The sequence below is a fragment of the Juglans microcarpa x Juglans regia genome, chromosome 3D, assembly GCF_004785595.1.
Source record: "Juglans microcarpa x Juglans regia isolate MS1-56 chromosome 3D, Jm3101_v1.0, whole genome shotgun sequence".
Taxonomy (NCBI): Eukaryota; Viridiplantae; Streptophyta; class Magnoliopsida; order Fagales; family Juglandaceae; genus Juglans; species Juglans microcarpa x Juglans regia.
In genome coordinates this window covers 11,126,093-11,150,322 of record NC_054598.1, presented here as the reverse complement: position 1 = coordinate 11,150,322, position 24,230 = coordinate 11,126,093, and the positions used below count along the sequence as shown (strand labels likewise).

General features: G+C 36.8%; 1 protein-coding gene across 1 annotated transcript; it reads left to right on the top strand.

Moving 5' to 3' along the window:
• The first annotated feature begins 2,111 nt into the window (after positions 1-2,111).
• Positions 2,112-3,147, top strand: LOC121254665. The gene is made up of 3 exons (XM_041154787.1): positions 2,112-2,231; positions 2,475-2,647; positions 2,760-3,147. The coding sequence occupies exons 1-3, from the start codon at positions 2,112-2,114 to the stop codon at positions 2,887-2,889; spliced, it is 423 nt and encodes a 140-aa protein (XP_041010721.1). The 3' UTR covers positions 2,890-3,147.
• The last annotated feature ends 21,083 nt before the right edge of the window (positions 3,148-24,230 follow it).

The following is a 24,230-nucleotide window of genomic DNA, read 5'->3' as shown; positions in this document are numbered from 1 at the left end:
CATGTTTGGAGCTTTTCCAACACATTGCAAAGTTCACAAATGATTCGTGCATCAATCTTAAATCAACTAGACCAAAGTAAGAATTAATAATTTTTGATGATGAGGAATACCGAAGAACTTGTCAATAATAATGATGCCCAATTCACAATAGCACCAAAATAATAGACATGAAAGCCACGCAAAGGCATGAAATCTAAACTTTATAAAAAAATATCTCTAAATCTCTACTCAATTAGTGGAACAATTGGCAGCTAAATTGCCACCACACCGAATCATAGAATGTAGCTAATATGTATAAAATGTTGTAGTCCAATTCAAGTTGCACCGGCGCCGAGCAATTGCCTAGGTTTTGTATTTCCACAAAATACGTCCACAAAATACATCACATAGTGGCTGCCCAGCCACATGTATTTCCAATATATGTGGCTAGGTAGCCCCTAAAATCAGAATTTTAGAGTCTACCATCTAACTACATTAATGTGCATTTACAACAAACAAAAGAGTAGGAGTACCAAAGAGTTACTTCCCTCCAAAAGGTGTGGATGGAGATGTAGATGTGGATGTAGATCTATTCTTCATTTCCTCGTAAACTTCCTTCTGAAGAGTTTGAAAATAGTCTTGTTGCATTGCATTCATGCCAGCAAGATCTAATTTCATGATCTCCATATCAATATTCTTCTTCTTAAATGCAATTAATAACATTCGATCGCTCTTAGCCTTGGTGACCGCTTCTCTCCTCTCCGCCATGCACACGGTTCAATCATTGGTCATGCGACTTAAGGCTTTATTATTAAACTTAGCATCTTCACTTTCTCTAGACTTCCTCTTTCTCTCCCTCTCTTTCTCACTTTTCTTGCCTAGAGGTCTCTCACCAATAATCTTGACGTTGTCATCGAGAGTGTCATTTGCTAGTGGAGTTGAGTTAGCAATGGTTGGACGTTTCCCAGGCGGTCTCCTCCTCGTATGCAACATCGACATATGTTGCTGCCATTTTGGTTGGTATCTTACTATACACCAACAATGTTTCATGGTGTACTTCGCCTTCGCCTTCTCATTCTCTTTATACAATATTTTGGCCTTCTCCAGCTTAAATGAGCCAAGTGAGAATGTTAGAATAAAAATGAGCTCAAGCACTAAAAGAACATAAAAGAGAAACTAAATTATTACCTTGTCCTGCTCCATGGCACCACTAGGATGTATTGACTCTACTTGGGCAACAGCAGCACAAAATTTATTTGTGCATTTTTGGATACATTGCCATCGATTGGTCAGTGACAGTACAGAACGTTCAGGACTATTTGGTTTTTTATATTGATTAAATATTCCCCTATTCTCTCCCACATTTGAGTGAATTTTTGGTCAGTCCCGCATATAGCATCAATGCTAATATTTAGCAAAGCTGAAACAAGAAGGGTGTTCTCCTCTATGGTGAAAGACACACCTTGAAATGATTTTTTAGAGGGTGACATTCTTTCACCTACGCAATGTGAAGCTTTGATCGGAACATTACCATCTATGCTATCGAACGGAGTGTTGCCTTCCCCATGTTCACCACTTTGTAAGAGAGTGATGAAGAAAGGATACTCATCAAATGGTGCGGCCATCCTTCATCATATTAACATGGTATATAATAGGATATAATAGTTGGGATACAATAGGATACAAACTAACATGGTAAATAACTATATAAGAGGATCTTACCTAGATAAACAAATCTGGAATTATGGTTGAGCAATGGATTTTCAACAGTTATCAAAGAGGTTCAGCAATGTTGGATGCACAGCTTCAGCAATATAATCAAATTTACCTGCACATTAATAGATCTCAAATACCCAAATGATCCTAGCACGTGGGCAGAAACTCAAAACTGACACAATGGACAGATACATGTAAACATAGCTCAAACAGATAAAAACCCACATACATGTAATAAAAAAATGATATGTTGGTGGTCTCTTTTGCATGCATCAAGGAATTTAAACGGATCAATGACTTCTCACAAAACTGAAAGATCCTTTTACTCATAATGTTCATATCAGATGGGGAAAATCATATAATTGAGAATGGAGTTTTGAACTTTTGACGGGTCCAATCAACAGGCTCCGGTGGGGATGGCGGGGACAATCAAGGAGGGGTTGAGGAGCATTTTAAGAGGATGGTGGAAGAAAATCCTGGAAGAAAATCCTGGAAACCCTTTGTTTTTGAGAAATTATGCTCAATTTCTGTATCAGGTTAGTTTTGCCATATTTATTTGTTTGCATTTGGGCATATTGTTTTTCTCATCCTGTGCAATCATTAGGCTTATAATGGTTTTTTTCTTTTAATTTTTATAATTTTTCAACCATGGATAACTGTATACTTCAGAAGCCTAAACATTTGAACAAAGGGATGATTTCGCTTAATTCTCAAGTTCTTAGGAATTATGTTTCATCTGGGCGTTAATAGTAATGCTTACAATCTTATTGTGTTGACAGTCCAAGAGAGATCTTCAGGGGGCAGAAGAGTATTACTCTCGTGCAATACTAGCAGATCCAAAGGACGGTGAAGTTCTATCACAATATGCTAAGCTAGCATGGGAGCTCAGTCATGACCAAGATAGGGCTTCAAGCTACTTTGAACGAGCAGTTCAAATTTCTCCTCAAGATAGGTGTGTATCTAAGAAAACTTCATACATTAGAATGAAAAAAAAAAATTATTTTCTAAGTCAGGCTCTGCACTTGCATGCCATGCAACTTAACTTTAGGATTGTTGGTTTTCAGCCATGTTCATGCAGCATATGCACGTTTTCTCTGTGAAGCAGAGGAATATGTGGATGAAAGTGTTGTGCCAGAAGAGATCCAAGTCATGCCATCACATTTTCAAGGAGCTGTCGCATCTGCAAGTGCTTAAAATTTGGGTTGTGGGAGCCTTGTGACCAAGGCACATAGGTTTTGAACCTTCTGCAAGTTCAACCTAGAGAGAGAGAGAGAGAGAGAGAGAAAGAGAGGATGGAAATTCTTTCTGAGTGAGCTATTGGCTGGTAGATGATAGCATTATTCGAGAATAAGAATGGCCTTACTATTGTATGTGTATAGAGAAACATTGTTTATGTATACAGGTAAACTGACAATGGAAGCCAGAGTTCATACTCAATGTCACCGTTTGATTCTTTTAAGTGTGACAGTGTGCTGTAGTTTTGAAATTGTCACCCATGCATTCCACAGATTTTTCTGATACAAAGAAAAACATTCAGATATGGCCAGTGTATGTACTAAAGGATATATGAGAAAATGAAAAACTGAAAGGTGATTGAGGCCTTTTCACAAGCAGTTCATCCTCATTGCATTTACACATTTCATTAAGATAAGATCAGTGGACTAAATCTTGCCACGATAAACCTGAAAGGTGTAGCAACTAGCTGATTTCATTACATCTTATCCGGCCAGAGATGCCACCGTAAATAAGTTTAGGCATTAGCTTTTCTGGGCTTATCTAGAAAACATTTCTAAACTCACGTTCCATGGGTTCAAGCACAGAGAAGCTGACCAAGCTCAAGATTTTCATAGAAGCTAAATTAAACGGCCTCAATTGATTGAATGTGTAAAGGATCGCGGCCTACAATGGAGGGCAAATCATATCCAGAAACATCCAAATCCAACAAGAAACAGTAACAACTCCTGTAAAATCAAAACCCACTACTATGAAAGGAGGAGGATAGAGAGATAAGAGGAAAAGGAATTTAAAGCAGGGGCAGAAGGACCAAGGAGTCTGCGAGAGAAAGAGGGGTTTACCTGGTTCTAAGTCAACTCGGCGATTTCCAGTCCTTGGAGTGCGGTGGTGCGGTGGTGCGGTTTCCGAAGAGACTTGGGTTGGTGGTGCGGTGGTGAGGCGGTAGCGGAGCTCCTTGGTCGAACAAAGGTCGTGTGAAGAGGAAGAGAGTTTCTGGGATAGGAATGGCAGAGGAAGAGAGTCTCTGTGAAAGGTTTTTTGAGGGGGAAATAAACGTAATGATATTTGGAATTGGGATAGGAAACGTCGAGGGAAAAGAGAGAATGTGCGAAAAGTAAAAATAAAAAAAGAGTAATAAGTTATTGTAATAGTGTATATTTTTTACTCACTATGTAGCTGTTTTTAATTTTTAATTTTTTTATTTTATATTTAAGATATGTGTAATTTAGATGATATTATATTATATGTGTAAAATAGTTGCTCTTAACTTTGACTTTTTTCTATATTTATTCATAAAAAAATATTTGATTCATCTACTGTATATATCAAATTTAACTTTTGTTTTAGATATACACTTGAGTTTAAATTTTAACTAGAAAATCGAACTAAACCAGTATGAACAGGTGGAATCGGTCTGGGTCTGGTTTTGGATTAGACCGGTTCACTGTAATATATATTCAAAGTAATTTTTTTAATATTATATATAATATATAATAATATAAATTATAATTATATATAAGATATTATATAATTATCACTATGACCATATATTAGTATATAGTATTAATATTACTATTAGTATATTATATAGTATTAGTAATAATTTAATATCAATGTATTATTATATAATATATAATATATATTCCATAATGTATAGCATATAATATTAATACATTGACATACTCTAAGTTAGTAACAAATTAGCAATTAACAATATAAATAATTTTCTTTTTATTACAGATTTTTTGTATAACATTTTATTTTATAGCAGTTTTTTATAACAGAATTTTTTTTACATAGCAGATTTTTTTATAACAGAATATTTTTTACATAACAGATTTTTTTTTTATAAAGCAGATATTTATAGCAGAATTTTTTTTTACATAGCAGACTCTTTTTATAAAGCAGATTTTTGTAAATAGTAACAGATTTTTAATAAAACAAATTTTTTAAAGCAGATTTTTTTTAAATAAAAATATTTTTTTATGACAAATTTGTAAATTATTTAAACCGAAAAACTAGACTAAATCGGACTGGAAAACGGTAAAACCAGAGGTACGATTTAGGAGAATAACCAGTGCGTAATCGGTTATGAAAAATACAAAACCGATGCATATTGGTTCGATCCTAAATTTTATCTAAAACCGGACAGGATCAAACCGGTTACACCCTAATACTGTAGCGAAAATTAACTTTCAAGTGCTTTGCATAATCGGGCTGAATTTTATCCCAATAGCTCTCAACATTTTTTTTTTTTTTTAACATTTGGGTAATCCATTAAGACTGCTCCAAAATGTTTATAGCCCTGTAGTTCATATGAACAGTACTAATCAATATGGTACCTTTCATGTGAGAGGGGTCCATGAACGATGAAACCTCTTTGTTTCTGTCATTTCTCCATTGCTACTTCATGCTCCCTTCTTTTGGCTGTAGCTTCTTTCTAAGAAGCAAAAATAATATACATATAATTATTTTTACAATTTCTATTTAATTATATTTTAAATAATGGGTATTTTTATAAAATAACTTATAAAAATAACATAATATTACAAAAATACCGTCAATTTAAAACACGATTAAATAAATAAATAAACTATAAAAAGAATTATATGTATTTTAAGGTCAAGTATAATGGCACAAAAACCACTCTCTCACTAGAGTCTCTCCTCACTGCACAATGAATACCCACTTCTGTATGAAGTCATCCTCTTTTGTATTGAAATCCTGACAAAGATTTTGAGCAACAATCTCAAACACAATGGAAATGGACACCCTGATCACACAAACTGAAGCCCTCTCCTGGCAAGACCTCAATCTTGAACGTGCAATAGAAGCAACAAAGTAATCATCATATTTGGCTTTGGTGGATCATCTGGCAGCTGAAGACCTCTTAACAAATTTGCAATACACTCAACCATCAAAAACTACTTAGAATTTCAAACAAAAATTTAGATTAGGAGGCCAATATGTTTTTATTCACTTTCCAGTCACCTCAGACAAACACAGAGTACTCAATCAAGCACCATGGAATTTTAAAGGTCATATTCTCGTCTTAAAACCATGGCCCCCAGGATTAAAATTGAAAGAGATCCGATTAAGTCACTCAGTTCCTTATGTGCAAATTCATGGCCTCCAACTAGATTACATGACTCTGAAAAATGCAACAAACATAGGAAAAGCACTAGCCAATCCTTTGAAGGTAGAATAAGACTCGCAGTTTGGTATAGCATGCAGGAAATTTATTAGAATCAAGGTAGAAATCGACATCACAAACCCACTAAGCAAGGTTTCACACTACCTAGAGCTTTCAACATTAACACATGGGTTTCTTTCAAGTATGAGAGACTATCAGATTTTTGCTATGCATGTGGAAGACTATGGCATTCATAGATTTTCTGCACCTATCTCAAGTCCCCACCCACTCACCTTCGATTTGGACTAGGGGTAGCAATATGTGACACGACCCGTTAACTCAATACGAACACAACACGATAAAAATGAGTTAGAGTTTAGTCTTATCGGGTTCAGGTCAAAACGTGTTGACCTGTTAAGACATGATTGCTTAATGGGTCACTAACGGGTCAACCCGTAATGACCCGTTAAGAAAATTAAATTTACCTTTATACCCTTAGACCTAAAGGGCAAAGAGGACATTTCACTTCATTCTTCAAGTTCTAAATTTATTTAGATCTGTGTTTTTAATTTTTTATTATATTTGAGATTGTAACATTAATATATTTACATTGTATGTTTTGTTTATTATATTTGGAATGTAATTTTAATAATGAATATTATTACAAATTGTGTGAATCATATTTGTTTGGATTGTAATTTTAGACTTGTAGTTAGTTTTTTATTTTTTATAGATATTATTTATATTTAAATATTTATATAAAATCAATCAAGTCAAACGGATCATGTTGTGTCGTGTCTGTTCAACCCATTAACGTAAACAGGTTGAAACGAAACGGGTCGTGTCGTGTTGTGTCGTGTCAATTTATTTCTTATTCATTAACAGGTCATAACGGGTCGTGTCGTGTCAACCCGTTATCTTACCGTGTCGTGTTCGGGTTTAAAATTTTGACACGAAATCCTTAACGGGTCGTGTTCGTGTTGACTCATTAAGTGTAATGTACATACCTTGACACGACATGAACACAACACGAACACGACCCGTTAACACGATTTGACACCCCTAATTTGGACCTTGGTTACGAACGGAATACACAAACCCAACACTCTCTCAGACAATTCCTCAAACAGCAGACAGTCAACAGACCCAAGTAATCAGTACCACCCCACACTTCTAGCCAACGGAGAATCAGTCGCAAAGCTCAAAAGGGAAAGAAATAATGGTTGACAACAGACAAGAGAAGTGAACAATCATTTGTTACTGCTCAACACAAAGGAAGTCACTAATGGGAAAAACAAGAGCTATACCGAAATGGTCATCAAGAACTTCTCCCCAGTCAGGCAGCCATAAATCTCTCAATTTTCCCCTGCTCCAACATATCTCCTACTGTTCAGTGATCCAAATTCCTTGTTCCATTACAATTCTTCAACCATATTCAATTTTATAACACCTACCGCACTAACTCAAATCAGTCATGAAATAAATTACTTCACTGTAAGCTCCAACCCATCAATCGGGTTGAATCTAATCCTTAACAAAACTAAAGCTCAATATACTTTACCTGATATGACTAAAACGGCACAGCAATTGGAATTTATATCCCAAAGTTCAGTAAAGAATACTCCCCCTGGCAATCACAATGGCGACCGTGCAATCTACAATGCTTAGTTATATATCTCAACAGGCAAAACATAAGCACAGCAGAACAAGGCCCAATTTGGTGAGCCCAACTCCATGTTTTCTAATCTCATTAGGCAAGGTTCTTTTTTCATTAACAAGTAAGCCCAACCTCCCTCAACCCCAAAGCCAAGTAGCTTAAGCCTATCAAGCCCACAAAACCCATCACAAGAAGACCTCTCTGATGTTGAACTCACACACAACACTCACTCAACCCCACCTAACACAGACAGACTATCAAGAAGGCCCTGCACCTCTGCATCTTCTGATAAAGTCCAACCCAAGAAGAAGAAGCCCCAAAAAAATCAGTCGAAAAAGAGACCATCATAGTTACAACTACACCTCTATATCAAAATTCAGAAAAATCAACACTAGCACTTACGCTGCTTGAGATGTAGTCAGGATCAACGGGAAAGTCAAAAAAATTAAAAGGGCTTGCTCGAACATCTCTATACCGAAAGCCACTACCACCCCTATCTGGAAAATCCAAAAAAGCTGAAGAGGCAAGCTCAAAAATACCCCCCCCCCCCCATAAAATGAAGACAATGATATGGAATTGCAAGGGACTCACCCAGCCCAAAGCAATTAAAAATTTAAGAGGCAATATTAAGAAATATAACCCAGACACTATTTTTTTTGTTAGAAACCATAGTGACAGTAGAATGCACCTTATCTATTGTTAATAGCTTAGGTTTCCACTAAGGGTTGTCTCCGACTCTGACAAAGTTGGAATGCCCACCTCCGACCTCCGACTCCGATTAGAGTTAGAGTTCGACTATGATCGAAATTCAGAACTCGGAGTCAAAGCTCGGAGCTCCGATCGGGGTTGAAGTGGGCTTGCCCTACTCAGATTGGGCCTGGACCCACGACCTAATATCCAAGGCCCAATCTGAAATTTAGATTGGTCCACCCCTATAATTAAAAAAAAAAAAGATAAAATAATGTAAAAAATTAATTGAAAAATCTAAGATACTGTAAAAAAATAAGTTAAAAAGCTAAAATTTAAATGCAAGGACTAAATTGTGTACAATGCAAAAATATGTGATTTAATGTGTGCAAACGATAAATTTAAATTTAAAACTACAAATTCGCAATAAATCTAAATTTATAGTACCAAAATATAGATAATGTTATATATTTGATTCAAATAGCCACAGTCCCCACATCAGTCCTGACAGTCCATGCATTTGAGTCAATGACTCGATAGTCAATAGTGATTTCTTGCATGAAGTTTTATTGAACATATGCATTATCATTTTTCTTTAGTCATTTAACTATAATCTTCTAAACCATCAGCCAAGTAATACATGACATAAAATATAACACATTATGAAGTTATGAACTCATATCCACCTCTAATTCTAACGAGTTTTGCATGAATAATTGTATTGAGTTTCTCACTAATAAAAGGGACAGGGGGTTCTCCATCCCATGGTGCGTCCGTCTCAATCACCCACAATTAGTCTAGGGTTTACTGCTAGATCTACAAAATTATATAAATTATACTCTCTAGCAAGTGGCAACAAACATTTTCTACATCGATGCTTTCTCCTCGGCATGCATATTCAAACAATCGAGAATCACCATATACCGTGAAGACATGGAAAATCGTGGCTTTAAAGTGTGCACAAATTTGCGGAAGCTTGCTTTGTCAACCGTGGTAAAATGAATCTCATCAGTGATGATCATATCCGCAAGAACATCCCTAGACATCTTTTCACTGTATTGAGAGATTGAAAACTTTTTAATATGCGTGCTATTAGTGGCTGTAAAAGCCTCGTAATACTGACGTGCCTTGCTCCTTCGAATGACAACCACATAGTTGCTCACAGTAGTGGCATCAAGCCTACGGGTTCTTACGATCATAAAAAATTTTAGTGAAATGTCTCATGTCCACGACCTTTTTTACTAGGTCATGCTGGTCAATCGGTCTCAACATTCATCAACTCCTCATCATTAAGCATATCAACATCTTTTAGATCTATTGGGACTCGACTATTTGCACAGGAGGTAACTAATCTAGATGGGGGTTTACGGCCCAAAGTACCTATCAGTGACACCGATGGTTGTGCGTCATCCTCATGTGGAGAATCGCGGCGAGATGGTGTGGAATCTATAGTTTGCTTTGCGAAGCCTTGGTATAAAATTATCTGAAACAATTAACAAATAACCGACATTTAACATTTTATTAAAATTATCTACACATTGTCAAGGTCATTTGAACCAATTGACAACACCTTGGTTTCTCACTAAGAAAACCAAGAATCGAATCCTCTCTCCCCCCATGTATAAAAAAAAATTATCTACACATTAGAAACACATTGAAAAGGAAAAATATACGTGTCTGACTATGTTTGCGGTGTTAAAAATAAATAAAACATAAAAACTGACCGTCCGCTCTAGCCACACTAGAGTAAAGGTTTGAGCGAACAATATGTGTAAAATACGCTCGAGCGAACAATTTGTATGAAGTTCGATCAAGCCACACTCGAGCAAACATTTTCAGCAACCAAAAATCCTTATTTTTCCAAAACCTAAATCCTCCAATTGTTAAATATAGCAGTCTAAAAACCGAAATCAATGAAATTCAAACAAAAAACATACACATTTTACAAATTTCAAACTACAATGTGACAATTAAAGGATTTTGGAACCCTAAAATTCTAAAAAAAAAAAACTAAGTGAGAGAGCAAGCTTATAAATAATTTTTGGTTTAATGAACTCTGGAAGGTGGCTCGCGGCGGCCTCAGGCGATGGCAAACACTGTGGGAACAGTGTGGACAAGAGAGCTGCAAGGTGTAAAGTGTTGTAGAGAGGAGAGGTGAAAGGTGTAGCAAAAGTGAGGGGAGAATAAGGGGGTCCTGCGTTTTGGACCCCCTCCTAAACAAAACAACGTTGTTCCTCTTTAAGTGGAACGACATCGTTTTTGATAATGTGAATTTTTTTTTAAAAAGATTTCAGAGTTTGAAGTCGGAGTTCGAAGCCAACATGGACTCTGAACTCCAACTCCGACTCCGATTTTTGAAAAATCCAATTCCGTTGGAGTGTTGTCGGAGCTCGGATGGAGTCAGAGTGGGATGAGTTTTTGCCCACCCCTAGTTTCTACCATTTTGTAAGTTATTCAGCCTCAGAGAAAAAATGGGGCTTACTGTTTTGTGGTGTTTAGGTGTAGAAGTGGAACCTGTACATATTAATATGAATGCAATTTCAGTTTTAATTTGCTCAGACCCTCCATATCACCCTTGGTTGATCACATATGTCTATGCACCAGCTCAATGGAAATTTAAAGCAAGCTTCTAGAACCACTTGGATTCAACGTATCAAGCATTTATGGGACCTTGGGTTTGTATAGGATAATTCAACGGTCTCCTCAACCAATTAGAAAATTTTGGTGAGTGTTCGGTTCCCTTATCGTCAATTGGAGGACTCAAAACTCTAATAAAAAATCACGAATTGATCGACATTGGTTTCACAGGTCCTTTTTTCACATGGACAAACAAAAGACACGGCAATGCACTTATAAGAGAAAGGCAGACCGAGGGATAGCAAACCAACAATGGAGACTGTTATTCCCAGACGCAGCGTTGCACCATCAGGCCTCTTCGGCCTTAATCCACCATCCGCTTCTATTGCACACTTGCAGCTACTCAGCAAAGAATGTCCTCCTTCAAATTTGAAGAATTTTGGATTCACGAGCCACTCAATCAAATTATAATTAAAGAAGCATGGATTAAACAATTCAACGGTACTCTGGCCTACATGTTGTACACAAAAATTAAGTCTATAAAGCAAGCTCTTAAGCTATGGAAGCAAAGAACGTCCTCCTTCAAATTTGAAGAATTTTGGATTCATGAGCTACTCAATCAAATTATAATTAAAGAAGCATGGATAAAAAAAATTCAACGGTACTTCGGCCTACATGTTGTACAAAAAAATCAAGTCTATAAAACAAGCTCTTAAGCTCTAAAATATAGTTTACTTTGAAAAAATTTAGGTTAATATCCAAAATATAAAACGTGAACTCCTTGAAGTGCAAAGTAGTCACGCAACTCCTTGGAACGAAGGAAGAGAAAAACACCTCCAATTTAATCTCCAAGAACAACTGAAGAATGAAGAAAATTTATGGCTCCAAAAATCCAGAATCTCATGGTTGACATCCTCAGATCTCAACACATAATTTTTTCATTTTTCAACAACAATCCAAAAGAGAAGCAACGCGATAGACTCATTTAAATTGGGACCAGGTAAATGGAAAATGGACCAAATTATTATTAAATCTTCTTTCATTAATTATTTTCGGTCTATATGTACTTTCGCAAAACCATAAGTCTCAGAGTTAATAGAAAATCTATTTGAAAGGCAAGTCACAGATCAAGACAACAATTTTCTTAGTGTTACGCCTAGTGAAGAAGAAATTTTTGGCGTACTAAAACAAATTCCTAACCAAAAAGCGCCAGGTCCGGATGGAATGACAACCCTGTTCTACAGACATTATTGGAGTATCATAAAAAAAAGAAGTCATAGAAGCAATACAAAATTTCTTTCAGCAAAGGAAACTCTTGAGACAGATGAATCATAAAAACATAGCTATCATCCCTACAATCTCAAATCCAAGCTCTCAGCACCATTGTCCCATCAGCCTGACAAATATTGTCTACAAATTCATCACCAAAATATTGGTCAACCGCTTCAAATCCACTCTGCCCAACATTATCTCCCCTCTCTAAACGGCTTTTGTTCCCGGCCTTAACATCAAAGAGAATACGATGATAGCTCATGAACTATTTCATCACTTAAAAAAAAAATCGTGGAGAAGAGATCTAATGGCTATAAAGCTCGATATAGAAAAAGTTTTTGATTTTGTTGAGTTGGATTTTATATTCATGGTGATGAAAGTCTTGGGTTATAGCAATAGGTGGTAAAAGAATGTGTCACAACAACAACTTTCTCAATTCTTATAAATGGCTCATCCAGAAATTTCTTCAAAACACAAAGGGGACTTAGACAAGAGGATCCTATCTCACATTTCCTCTTCATACTAAATATGGAGGTGTTATTAAGAATTATAATCAGATCAGAAGTTCAAGGAAATTTTGAAGAAATTAAACTAAGCACGAATAGTCCACCAATATCGCACCTACTATTTGCGAACGATATAATCATTTTTGGGAAAGCTAGTGAAAGAAATGCTCAAGCCATTTTTGAAAGTCTGAAGAAATATCAACAATGATCGAGACAAAAAATAAATCACAACCAAGTCTTCCATTTTCATCATAAGAAACACTAACCAAGGAACTAAAACTAAAATCTCTCAGTTATTGACATACAAGTCCTCATCCTCAAGAATGAAATACCTAAGACTCTCAACTTCTTTCAACATAACAAAATGAGAAAATTACCTAGAATTAGTAGAGAAAGTGGGGAAAAAATAGAGGGTTGGAATTACCAACTTCTTCCATCTTATCAAATGTCATCATTTTTGTTGTCGAAATCAGTGTGCAAGACTTTGAATTCCTGCTTTAAAGATTTCTGGTAGGGATTCCCAAAGGATCAAAAAAATAATCTGACTTTGAAGTCCTGGAAATCCAAATGCCAACCAAAACAATTTGGAGATCTCAACCTTAGACTAATGGAAAATATGAATCTAGCACTTCTAGCGGAGACCGGATGGGAAATGAGTAAAGAAAATTCTGGTTTGTGGCACTCTATTCTCTCAGCAAAATATCTAAAAGCCACAAACTTTTGGAATACAACTTCAAAATCATCAGACTCATGGCTATGGAAATGAATCCTCAAAACAAGAGACCTGCTTGCAAAAAGCAAATGCTACCAAATAAACAATGGATTATCAGTCAATGTATGGTCAAAACCATGAATTCCTACAGTGGAGAACTTCATACCAAAGTCGATACAACTAATGAACCAAGTACATTCCCTTTTGAAAGTTTCTGATAAGATCATAAACAACCCCCTTTCTTGCGATATTTCAAAAATGCAAAATTTCTTTGACCAAGATAGCATCATTGAAATTTGAAAAATTTCCCTTCTATTGAATAACCTGAGGCAGGACCAACAGATCTGAACCCCAAACCATAATGGAAAATATCCAGTCAAAACAACTTACCATATAGTGGCAAGAAATTTTGGAAACACTCCTCAAAGTTTTCCGAGTTCTATTTTTTAAACCTCTCTGGAGATTGAAAATTCATAATCGCCACAAGCTGCTGCTCTAGAAAATCTTATGGAATGTTCTTTCCACCAGTGAACGATTGAGCAATGATATTCCCTAGCTCCTTTGGGAAAATTGTTCACTATGTAATGAAGCAAAAAAAACTTCAGTCCATCTCTTCATAGAATGCCCCATCAACAGATCATATGGCAGCAAAGCACTCGGCCTCTAAATGTTGCAACACTACCAATAACTTCTATGTCAGACTGGATACAAATGATTCTCAATCCAGGGAAAGAGTTGAGATTAAATGATTTAGAAAAACATCATTTTCAATTATTTGTAGTCATCATACTGGATTTTATCTGGAGGCAAAGGAATGAAATAGTCCACAATCACATAGTTTTCTCTCTAAGAAAAGCAAAAGACCAATTAAATCAAACATACTGAGCTTATAGACAAGCATGGGAAGGAAAACAAAATAGTCAAAGGAAAATCTAGATACCTCCCCCGCAAAACCAATGGAGCCTTAGATGCAACAGTTGCAGATTCTTTCTCAACAGCCTCTGTTGTATGTCGTGATCACAAAAGAAAGATTCTAGAAATATGGACTTCAAAAATCCAATCCACAAACCCAATGATAGCCGAAGCTTCAATAGCTCTTCTGGCGTCACAATTAGCAACTCATCTCCAAAAAAGTCAAGTAATACTGGAGGGCGATGCACAAACTATCATAACAACCATTGAAAGCGCAGATTCAACACCAAGTTGGCAAATGACTCCAATCATATATGACATCAAGCAAAGCTTCCAACAACAAAAGGATTGGAGAATAGCCAAAACTCATTGATCCCAAAATCGATGTGCGCATTCAGTGGCGTAATGAGCAACAACCAACTTAGTTTTTGGTTGTATACCTTTAGATAATCTTTTCAGATGTATTTTGTATATTAATAGTGGAAACGATCCTCTCTTATACTAGTTGTATTATGTTTTAATTATCTTCAATATTAAGCATGCTTGATTAGAAAAAAAAAAGGGTCAAGTATAATGGAAATTGAAAAAGTTTAAAGGAAGATGATACTATGCCGGGTTTGCCCCCTCAGTCTGACCGTTTGTCTATTTAAATTTTTTTTTTTTAACTTTGGTTAAGGAAGTGATTATTAGTGAATTTATGTATTTTTATTTACAAATGTTTAAAGATGTTTAAAAAATATTTGAAAGAAAAAAAAAATAAATGAATAATGTAAATGCACTATGAAACATGTCTAACAGTACAAACTGGGTGGCATAATATCATCTTCCAAATTTTAACTGTAGGAATGCATGATTGTTAATAACACAGGAGTTAATTTTTCAAATTTAGCACATAGGAGTTAGTACCACTGACTGCTGGCCTCATAGTCTAGGACAAAAGAATACAATTTATGCAAATTCATCATTTTCTTTTCTTCTTATAATTTGAGCTTTTCCATAAATTTTGAGCATCCAATCTAATTTTTCCTTAATCCCAAGATCATTTTCTATTCTGGATATGGTTGGCATGGTTATTGATTTTCTTCTAGATATATGATTTATTGCTTTTGATATAATTTGAATGCTAGAATTGTAATGTTCTTAATAATACTCTCTAAAAATGGACCTTCATGTCATGAGGGCGTTGTGCCGTGGGGTGGGACAATATGGTTGGGTGCCACCGCTCTCCGGTGTCGTTCGGCAGAGGTGATGAGACTTTTAACTATGGTGGAGCCAATCTAGTGTGCAAATTATATCTATCTATAAAAAGGATTATGTTGCTCTTCATTAATTTTGAACTTATCATTCTCAATCTCGCTAATTAATGTTGGTGGAGATTGGGTGGTTTTTTCTTTACCATTTTTTAAATGAAAAAAATAATTTAAAATACGACACATCAGCTAGTATAATTAAGAACACAATACTAGTATACTAAAGCCAGGTTTTGATTCAAGAATCACTTCAACTCATCTCATTTCATCTCATCTTATCATTATAATTTTTTCAAATTTTCACACAAAATATAATAAACAATTCAACTTTTTCAAATTCTAAAATAATAATGATATTAAAAAATAATATTTTAATAATATTTTATTCAACTTTCTTCTAAAATCATCTCATCTCATCTCACTATCCAAACCTCACCTTAATCTTATTCAACTTCTATTCAAAGATTGCCAAAAAAAACCAAAGAACAATCGCAAAGGAGGAATATATATATCGTGAGCAGTTAGTTGATCAGGGCCAGTTAGCTAGCTTCGTCTCTTCTGTTGGGTTTTGCCTCACAATTTCATTAGACTTTTCCCTGGCCTCCTCAAATTATGCTGCCTCTTTATCACTGATCTCTTTCTTCTTTTCCTTTTCCTCGATCCCCCTTTACAAGATGGAATGTTTGAGATGATATGAGACCCGATGGAGGTGGGGATTAGAGCTTCTAAATTACAAGTCATTATGTTATAAAATGCTACTCAAATCCTTACTACTACTATTCTCTTTCCACGTGAATCATTGGTCTCGTGGTAAATTTGATGACAATAATATTGAGTTAAATTGGAGATCTTATGGCAAAATCTCCAATTTTACACCCTTTAGGGTGAATTGGTTAAAAAATAAGTCCTCTTTATAAGTTGATATAGGAATATTAATTGAGGTAAGCTATGTGACGATATGATATTTAACTTTATACAAGCATATTGATTTAGAAGATCAGTGCCAGTGCCGCTCATCACGCAAAATAAGTCATATTGACTTATGTGCATGATTTATTTTATTCTTTTTTGTCAAATTCTTAAATATAAAATCAATTAAAATGCCTCTCATCAATAAAGTTCTCTAATAGGATGTGTTACTTACTTTGGGTGAAGAGTAATATTTTATATATATATATATATATATATAAAATAAAATAAAATAAAAAAGAGGAACAACAGGGGCAGAATAAATTAACAAAAATAAACCAATAAATAAGAATAATGATAGAGGACCATCTTCTTCTCGAAATTATGAACTTAAAAAAGAAAAACCGAAAAACGAAAACAGAAACGTCAGAAGGATAGAGGGGGGTGAATGGCAAGAAGATAGTCTCTATCGTCAATGAGTTAAAAGAGAATTTGTGCAACGTCAATTCAAAGAAAATAATGATTCTAATAGTATGAAAATTGGTAAAAAGATCAAAGGGATAAAAAGGTGGTCATGTTGTTGTCAATCGAGGCCATGTTAATACTCTTTTCCTGATGTTCTTTTGCTTCTCTCTTTCTTCAAAAGCCCCCAAGTGAAAAATGTGGGATTGAAAGTTTGGCTTTTTAGGTTTCGCGTCTACAACATTAATCATAGGTGGTCTGACAAAAACCAAAACCTCAAAAGAATGATCAGTACAGAACCACCGCCCACCCCTCCCCAACCCACGGTTTTGTTGATATTGATTGTCACTGACTGTAATTCTTTAGACTTTCTTGATTGCAGATGACAGAGAATGACAAAGTCAAAAGCCAAAAAAAAAAAAAAAAACACATGATTCTTTGAATTCTGCTCTAGCATTAAAAGTGAGATCCTTTGTTTTTTGACAAGAAAGCCGAATTCATTACAAAGACATTATTAGCTGCATGCGAGTAAAAGTGGCCCTCTCGAACCTCTTCTCGCTGCATAGCATCTCCTCACTCTGATGTTACATGCATGTCAGAAAATGACATGAACATGACAACCAGCTTGTAGAATAGCTTTTTCAAAATTTCAACCATCAGACAAATTAAAGATACAGAAACAGAATCATGAATTGTAGAAAATAGAGAATATGGTGAGTAGGATACAGAGAAGTGAGTGTGAAGAAGTGGAGGAAGACAGTGACAGAAATCTGGGTTTGGACTAGATGATGGAATAGGCAGCTGCCGTAGCAGCACTGGGTGGAGCTCAAAGATATAGATGTCGACAGAGATTTTGATATGTTTCTTGTAGATTTACAGTAGATGATATGGGATCTGTCAAGGGTATGTTATCTTAATACGTTACCTTAATAGCCGGCTTGACATATTGTCCTTAATTCTAGAGATTCATTTGTACATATTTATTCTTTCCATTTTTATGCACATTGTAATTGACAGTATATAAAAGAAATACTCACCACGATTAAGTGTGGTGGTTTTGCAAACCTTTACATAGTATCAGTAGTCCTCTTGGATTAACCTCCATCGATCCACCTTGCTTCACTGGCTGTCGAAAACACCTCACCCATCCTTCTCCCTTTCAACACCATGATTCACATGGTAACCATAAAACTATCCTCCTCAAATTACCTCTTATGGAAAAACCAGCTTCTCCCTTTCCTTGAAAGCCAATAACTCCGCAGACATGTGGATGGCACGCTTGCACCTCCTCCATGTTTTGAACCTGTTGGCTCTCAGACACCAAGCATCAAACACTTGGCATGGAAGAACACTAACCAGTGCCTCTTGAGTCTCTTGCTCTCCTCTCTCACAAAGGAAGCCATGGCTGAAGTGGTGGGCCTCTCCACCTCACGTGAGGTCTGGTTAGTTCTCGAAAATACCTTCAGTCACCGATCAAAGGCTAGAGAAATTCGTTTGAAGGACGATTTGCAATTGATGAAACGTGGGACACGTTTGGTCATAGAGTATGCTCGGGCGTTCAAGGCTCTTTGCGATCAACTCCATGCCATCGGAAGACCCGTTGATAGCACTGACAAAGTCCACTGGTTCCTCCAAGGACTGGGTTCGGAGTTCACCAGTTTCTCCACCGCTCAAATGGCGCAAACGCCTCTGCCTTCCTTCACCGATTTGGTCTCTAAGGCTAAAAGTTTTGAGCTTTTCCAGATGTCTCTTGACTCCTATGGATCCCCACCTGCTGCTGCTTTCACAGCCTCCAATCGTGGCCTTCAACGCTCCAGTTCCAAGAACTTCAATCGGCATCAAAAGGGACAAAACTCCTCTTCCAACCGCAGCAATGGACGCTCCAACAATGGGCAGGGACGCCGTCCACCATGCTGCCAAATATGTCGGCAGGAAGGACATTATGCTGACTGGTGCAACCAAAGGTATGCACGGGGAGGAGAAGTTGTCGGCAACACAGCTCACATTGCTGAGGCTTTCAAAGCCTCTTGTTCCCTTAATGGGCCGGAGTCTAGTGATTGGTACCTGGACACAAGGGCTTCGGCCCACATGATACAGGACCTCTCCCACTTGGATCAAGCAAATAATTATATGAATAAGGATCGTGTAATTTTCGGGAATGATACTTCCCTCCCAATTACCCGCACTGGTACCATCTCTCCTACCCAACACTTAATTTATTGGATGTATTAGTTGTTCCTCGTCTCACCAAAAATCTCCTCTCAATTAGTAAATTAACATCTGATTTTCCTCTCTCTGTTACATTTACTAATAACATTTTCTCTATCCAGAATCGTCAAACAGGAAGGGTGATGGCAACCGATAAAAGAGATGGTGGCTTATATGTGCTGGAGCGCGGCAATTCCGCTTTTATTCCTGTTCTTAAAAATAAGGCTCTTCATGCCTCATATGATTTATGGCATGCTAATCTTGGACATGTGAACCATTTTGTTATTTACTTTTTAAATAAAAATGGTCATCTCTATCTTACATCATTATTGCATTCTCCTTCATTATGTGACGCATGTTAAATTGCAAAGAATCATCGCTTGCCTTATTCTCATAATGAACGTCACTCATCTCATGTGTTGGATCTTATTTATTGTGATATTTGGGGTCCCTCCACAATCAAGTCAAATTTGAGATTTATTCATTAAGTCCTCTTCATTGATGATTATTCCCATTTTACTTGGTTTTATCCTCTGAAATTAAAATCTGAATTTTATGATGTTTTTATTCACTTTCAAAACTTGTGGAAAACCAACATTCCACCCGCATCAAACTTTTTCAAAGTGAAGGTGGTGCTGAGTTTATAAGCAATCGCTTCAAAGCGCACCTTAGTACCTCGAGTATTCACCATCAACTCTCTTGCCCATATACACCCGCCCAAAATAGCCGCGCTGAAAGAAAACACCGACATGTGATAAAAAAGGCCTGGCACTCCTTTTTCATTCCCACCTTTCTCCTCGCTTTTGGGTTGACGCCTTCAACACTGCAGCGTACATCATCAACTGTTTGCCTACACCGCTTCTTGGAGGTATGTCTCCCTTTGAGCTTATCTATGGTTCCTCACCAAATTATGAGAATTTCCATCCTTTTGGTTGTCGTGTCTATCCTTGTCTGCGTGATTATATGTCTCACAAATTTTCCCCTCGCAGCATCACTTGCATTTTTCTAGGATACAGCCCTTCCCATAAAGGTTTTCGTTGTCTTGATTCCACCACCTCCAGGCTTTATATCACTCACCATGCCCAATTTGATGAAAACCACTTTCCCTCGAGAGATAGCTCCCAGGCCGAGCTCCCTTTCTCTCTCCATTTTTCAAATTTCCTCGAACCAAGCATGCCTCATACCGACCCACCTCCACTGTCTCCTCTACATCATTCCCCGCCTATTAGTCCATCCAGATCTAACCTGTGTGTTATTTGTATTGACCCAGTGGACGAGTCTTTGCAGGTTACTGACTCTCTTGCAGGTCCCTCTTCCCCATCTCAGGAGCCTCGACCACCTCCTGTTGCTTCTGATGTTGCTCCTACTCCAGCTCCTCCGTTGGGTTCTCATCCAATGTTAACTCCAGCTAAAGCTGGCATTTTCAAGACTCGTCATCCGGTGAATCTCAGTGTTTTAGGCTCATTTGGACTTCTCTCTGCTATTCTTGCCTCCACTGAGCCTAAAGGATTCAAGTCTACTGCTAAGAATCCTGCATGGCTTGCTGCAATGGATGAAGAAGTTCAAGCTCTACAACATAATCGCACCTGGGTTTTAGTCCCTCGACCTGCCAACACTAATATTGTTGGTTCCAAATGGGTGTTTCGGACCAAATATTTACCTGATGGATCCATTGAGCGCCTTAAGGCTCATCTCTTAGCATCTGACTCGTGCCCAGTTACTTGACAACAAGCCTGTTCACACTCCTATGGTCGTCTCTTAGCATCTGACTGGCGATGCTACTTTCTCGAACCCCACTCTCTACAGATCTCTCGTTGGTGCCCTCCAGTATTTAACCATCACTCGCCCTGACACTACTCATGTTGTTAACTCTATCAGTCAGTTTCTGCATGCCCCTACTACAGATCACTTTCTTGTGGTCAAGCGCATCTTACGTTATGTCAATGGCACACTTCATTTTGGCCTTACTTTTCACCCTTCTACTGCCTCTGGTGCCCTAGTTGCTTACTTTGACACTGACTGGGTCAATTGTCTCTATATTTGCCGTCCCACCTCTGGCTACTCCATTTATCTTGACGATAATCTGGTTTCTTGGAGTGCTAAGAAGCAACTCATTGTCTCTCGTTCTAGCTGTGAATCTGAGTATCGGACCTTGCAACTACTGCAGCTAAACTCCTTTGGCTCACCCATCTACTTCATGATCTCAAGGTTCCCATTTCACAGAAGCCTATTCTCTTATGTGACAATAAAAGTGTGATCTTCTTAAGCTCCAATCCCGTTTCCCATAAATGAGCCAAGCATGTTGAATTAGATTATCATTTTCTTCGAGAACTTGTTGTTGCTAGCAAACTTCGCACTCAATATGTGCCCTCTCATCTACAGGTTGCCGACCTTTTCACCAAAAGTGTTTCTCAACCTCTCTTTGAATTCTTTCGTACCAAACTTCATGTTTGTTCAAATTCGACGCTCAACTTGCTGGGGGGTTTCAATGATACGTTACCTTAATATGTTACCTTAATACTCGGCTTGACATATTGTCCTTAATTCTAGAGATTCATTTGTACATACACTACAAGAAAATTGGTCATTTTCAGCATTTTTAATATCACCGCAAATAAAATCGCCACAAATAATGAGTATTTGCAGCGATTTCTATGCCGTCGCTAAATTTCAGCATGAAGTTATAATCTGAAGTTCATTGTTTGATTTTGCGGCGACTTTTTACTTATTGTGGCGATTTTTGTCTTCACAATAGGTAATTTTAACTGTAGTGGCATTTTCTTTCCGTCGAATAGGATAATCGACGTAGTAGATACTTTTTGCGACGTAGATTATCATCCTAAAAATTCACATTGTCTCCATAAAATAGATGTCGACTTGATTGCAGCCAATTATTGGTTATTTGTAGCGACAGAGAAACGCCGAAAATATTGTGCTTTCAATGAACCCCCGCGGGCGCCTTATTTTTCCCACCCTTCCCAATACTTCCCCCATTTCCCGATACTTCCCCCCTTTCTCTCACTCTCTCTGCTGTTCTCGACTGCAATTGTCGACTCCGGTGCTATTGTCGTCGCCATCTCGCCGCCTCGCCGACGCTGGTGAGCTTGTATTTCATATTTTTGGTCTCCATCCATCACTCTCTCTCTCGTCTTCGCAAAGTGGTTTCCAATTGCCAGTGTCGCCGTCTTCTCGCCAACACTAGTGAGTTTCTCTTTCACTATTTTAGGCTCAATCGATCTCTCTCTCTCTCTCTTTCTCTCTCTCTCTCATCGTCGCTCGGTGACCCCCTTCTCTCTACATAGAACAACCATTTTCATTTTTCATTACTATAATTTGGTTGCTTTAGGTCATGAGAAATGTTTTCCATTCACAGAGCCCTAAGGAATCGAGCCCCTATGTGTCCCTAATTTCAACCTAATTTCTGTCGTTTTCTTTATAATTTCGTGTTACACATTGTTATATAGTGTCTTTAGTGACTTTATAATTTTGTGGGAATGAGATTTTCATTTTTTAATTTATAGAAGGTGCTCAAAATAAGCGTACGTGTTTAGGCCTATACCAATTGCTTTTCTTTATGGGTTCACATTTGATTTCTACTTGACCATATGTGAGTGTGTCTTGATCTAGATGTGTATAAGTAAGTATATGAACTGTAGATTATTCTATCAGTGAGTAGTGGGAATGCTATAAGGATAGAAAAGAAAGGATTTTTATATTTGGTTGTTAATCATGCATAGGTGTCTCTTTTGTATATGTCCGGTGTACATAGGCTATACCAATTGCTTTCGTCAAAAAAATTCTTGATTACTTTTAAAAGATTTTTTAATCTAATTACAACGAAGGTAATTTTATCTGTTTAAACTTGGCTATCACCTATGGTGTTTCCACTATTGCTTTTTAAGTAACTTCAATCTCACAGTGAGATCAAAAGGAAGACTTTGGTCTGAATAATTGTGCCAGGTTTTGGATACCGACTTTACCATGTACCGGTTAATAGGTTTTTATTGGTAGCCATATTCGGTGAAAATGAAAATGATAATGTTGTCCTTCATCCTGCAGTTCTCTTGATAATGTTCAATATGCAAAATCATATTGAACATGTTACTTAAAAATCTTCTACTACATTTGTTGGTGTAATCAATTATTATTAAGAAATGAAGATTGAACATATTTGAATGATGTATTCTCAATATTTAGTAGTTAAGTTGTAAGTTTTGGGTTTCGATTGGTCCACCCCAGTGTATAGTCCATAACTACATTAATGTGAATTCCCCACCTCATTGGATGAATTGAATGTCATTAATTTATTAAATTAGATGGAAATGGTTTGAAAAGGTCTGTCATGGAATCCTACATGTTCTCAAGGCATATATAGTGCAAGTTCAATCTTTTTCCTTTATGTTTCATGTTTCTAAGTATTTAATATCATAAGGCATGAGTACTGCTGGATAAACACTAAGTATTATATAGCAATGAAACAATATTATTTTACTTGACAATATTAAGTGCAATTTATTTTATTAACAGTATATTTATCCTATTCCAGGTCAGTCACTAAAACAATATTATTTAAATCATCAGATTTAAATAATATTTGATGATTTAATTAATATTGTTTTAGTAACTTACTTGGAATAAGATAAATATATTGTTAATAAAATAAACTGTATTCCATTAGATGAAGTGTACAAATGAAGTCCAGCCAACGTCTCTAAGTGTAGTGGAAAAAAAAAATCAAAGAACCTTTTGCGGCGATTATTGATCGCCGAAAAGAATGTGACTAAATAAAGTGTAGTTCGCGGCGATTTAAATAATCAATGCAAACACTCAACTACAACGAGCTTTACACGCCGGAAAAAGTAATCTTACAGGGAGATATTTATAGCAACGACAATCTTAATCGTTGCAGTTAACTTTTGGCGGCGACTAGGATCCTTTTGCGGCAATTACTCCTCCGTTGTAATAACTTCAAATGTGACGAATGTGAGGATCGTTGAAAATGGACGAAGATAATTGT

Excerpts from the sequence above, each read along its gene's own strand:
- LOC121254665 (XM_041154787.1), top strand. The coding sequence starts at position 2,112 with ATGGCGGGGACAATCAAGGAGGGGTTGAGGAGCATTTTAAGAGGATGG. Across the intron at positions 2,232-2,474 it reads ATGCTCAATTTCTGTATCAG|TCCAAGAGAGATCTTCAGGG; the intron begins GTTAGTTTTGCC and ends TTGTGTTGACAG. Across the intron at positions 2,648-2,759 it reads CAAATTTCTCCTCAAGATAG|CCATGTTCATGCAGCATATG; the intron begins GTGTGTATCTAA and ends GTTGGTTTTCAG.